The sequence below is a fragment of the Chiloscyllium plagiosum genome, chromosome 8, assembly GCF_004010195.1.
Source record: "Chiloscyllium plagiosum isolate BGI_BamShark_2017 chromosome 8, ASM401019v2, whole genome shotgun sequence".
NCBI classification, from domain to species: domain Eukaryota; kingdom Metazoa; phylum Chordata; class Chondrichthyes; order Orectolobiformes; family Hemiscylliidae; genus Chiloscyllium; species Chiloscyllium plagiosum.
The window spans coordinates 89,663,399-89,666,352 of record NC_057717.1 but is presented as its reverse complement, the minus strand read 5'-3'; the positions used below and the strand labels follow the sequence as shown (position 1 = coordinate 89,666,352).

The 2,954-nt window shown below is 40.3% G+C and overlaps 1 protein-coding gene across 7 annotated transcripts in view; it reads left to right on the top strand.

Annotated features, from left to right (window-relative positions):
• The window catches only part of LOC122552173 (cAMP-dependent protein kinase catalytic subunit alpha-like), a 213,375-nt gene that overhangs the window by 173,086 nt on the left and 37,335 nt on the right, over positions 1 to 2,954 (top strand). For 6 of the 7 annotated variants that reach the window (XM_043694713.1, XM_043694712.1, XM_043694715.1 and 3 more), the window contains one exon: positions 540 to 638. The exons of the other annotated variant lie outside the window; for it this stretch is intronic. In XM_043694713.1, coding sequence (XP_043550648.1) covers positions 540 to 638 — 99 coding nt within the window. The remainder of the gene's footprint in view (positions 1 to 539; positions 639 to 2,954) is intronic. 7 annotated transcript variants of the gene reach the window in all.

The following is a 2,954-nucleotide window of genomic DNA, read 5'->3' as shown; positions in this document are numbered from 1 at the left end:
GTGCTTGACTTTATAAATATTGAGACAACCAAGGTTTGGTGTGACTAGAGTTTGGTCCTTAATAGAAGCAGCATAAATTAAGATCTTGCAACAAGTCATGTGAATTTGTTAAGTCAAGTACAGTCACATATATAAGACTTTAGCCATTTGAACAGCTCCCAACCACTGTTGACTGATGGATAAAGAGGTGTAATAGATTGATAAGAGGAACATGTTTTCTTTCATGAACTTGATACATCAGTCTTGATATGTTAAAAAAGCAAGACAAACGTGAGGACTGCAGATGCTGGAAACCAGAGTTTAGATCAGAGTGGTGCTGGAAAAGCACAGCAGATCAGGCAGCATCCGAGGAGCTGGAAAATCGACGTTTTGGGCAAAAGCCCTTCATTCCTGATGAAGGCCTTTTGCCCGAAACATTGATTTTCCTGCTCCTCGGATGCTGCCTGACCTGCTGTGCTTTTCCAGCACCACTCTGATCTAAACTATGTTAAAAAGCAGTTGTGTTTTCAGCTGATTTAGTACTTGTCTTTCCTACCCAGGTAGTCAAGCTGAAACAGATTGAGCACACACTGAATGAGAAAAAGATTCTTCAGGCTGTCAGGTTCCCTTTTCTGGTGCGGCTAGTATTCTCGTTCAAGGTGAGTGTTCAGTGCCACTCGAGCTCACATTCCTAGTTCTCATTTGTGTTGGGAAACTTGAAACATGTGGCGTGGGAGATAATTTCCTGTGATAAACAGAGCAGCAACATGTCTATTTCCTCCTGTAGCTCCTGGTCATTATTAGAAATAAAAATACAATGTCATTTTCCATGTTGTTCAATAAGATTACGGTGAGTGCAAGGGTAACCGCTGAGGCTGATGTTCTGCTGCAAAAAGGACAAAGTCAGAAGTCACACAACAGAAGTTCAACAGGTTTATTTGAAATCACACAAGCTTTCTGAGCACCTTCTTCAGGTACAGTGGAATAGGACAGAACACTGCAAGGATTGTTGGTACAGCGTGTTCTCTGTTTCTGATGTGTTTTTGAAGTAGGCTATATGTTTTCTTTAATTTGGATCTGCCAGGTGCAGTGATGCTGATCAAGTTTCTTCCAGAACTCAAAATTGATATCAGAACCCTTAAGCTAAGGTTTTTAGTGTTCTGACATTCCCTCCTCTGAATGCTATGAGGGTGCACCCTAGATACAAACTCTCCATAGAAGTGTCACTTTGACAAGCAAGTCCCAAGCATTCTATCCATAGTTCCACTTGGATGTATTTGTCTTAGTACCGTGTGGTGCGTGTCACACCAGCTCTGGTGAGGGCGACTCACTGAGCGGTTAGCTCAGTTGACTGAATGGCTGGTTTGTGATGCAGAGTAAAGCCAATGGTGTGGTTTAAATTTTCATACTGATTGAGGTTACCTTTTCTGAGCCTCACTCCTAGCCTGAGACGTGGTGACCCTCCTGTTAAACCAGTTGTATGTCTGTGGCGACTTTGCCTTCACCTTACTGTCAATCAACTCTGGTGTTCTGCCTGACCCTTAAAGGAACCCGCATTTCTACTACTACTTTTAAGAAGAAGAAAATAAATGTTTCCACCTTAAAAAAAAGACACTCTTTCAAATTTCCCACCATTACGTATACTGTTTCCCGCTATATCCTTCTTCTAGAATATTCAACAGTTTTTCTTCAGAGGCATTCTTCTAAGCGAAACAATTTAATAATTGATGACTAGTATCCACACCCCTAAGCTTAGAGATTCCTTTCCTCTCCTTTAAGCTAATTTTATCTGTGCTAAGTCTTTTCTCATATCTTTGTAGAATGTACATTATCCCACAAAAGACATATAATATTGTTTTTGTATTATTGTTGTTTGCAACTTTTACATATAGCATTTCTTCCAGGATCTTCAACAACAGAACAGCATGTCAACAGCATAAATGAAAGCCAGAGTTTCAGTAGCTAATGTGCTCTTCACCACTCTTTTTATTTCTTTGCTAAGTGATAACCTTTCTGTTTTCTCCCTGAGGATTATCACCAAACCTACTGTTCATTATTAAAAATGATTAATAAATATATTAAAGTCATATTCTCAGGATGGCCCAAAGCTGAGAAATTCAGCATGCAATTTCATTTAAAATTTTATTTGTTCTCAAAATATTCTCTACCTTTGGATTTTTCACAGCCAGACTAAGTTCCAGCACATCAAAACGTGTAATTGATTTGGTCTGTGTGCCCAACCAATTAAGTTGTCTGTTGAGATTCCTCACTTGTCCAATCTTATCCTTGATAGCAGCCTCATCTTTCTGTCCAGATCTGATAAGATAGAATACAATAGGATTGACATTGATGTGGAATTAAATTTGATCCGTCTTGCTTGATTCACATTTCAAAGCGCTAGGAATTTATCTGAAAATTTTGAATTCCTTTCTAATTTGAGTGATAACATTTTCTTCAAAGTAATTGGTGCCTACCCCAGAAAAAGCCATTGTCATGGGTCATAAAGGTGCCTGAACATTTTCCATTAGTATGCCCAAGAGAACATCTCCAAGTCCATCTTCAATTTTTGCTGAAATATACCAGAAACAATCTTTTAACCCACAAACACTCTGCCATTTCCAGAGTTTTCAGAGAGTAGTGTGGGAGGTAAAAGAGATGGGGGAAGTCATCGTGCAGGCTTTCTCTGCAGCGTCAGCTTGGGTAGAAGTCAGAAACAGGAACGGAGCAGTCACTTTGTTTGGAGTTTCCCACAGGCCCCCAGATGCAACAGAGAGACAGAAGGGCAGATTGGGAGGCAGATTTTGGAAAGGTGCAGAAGTAACAGGGTTGTTTCATGGGTGACTTTAGAACATAGAACAGTACAGCACAGAACAGGCCCTTCAGCCCACGATGTTGTGCCGACCACTGATCCTCATGTATGCACCCTCAAATTTCTGTGACCATATGCATGTCCAGTAGTCTCTTAAATGTCCCCA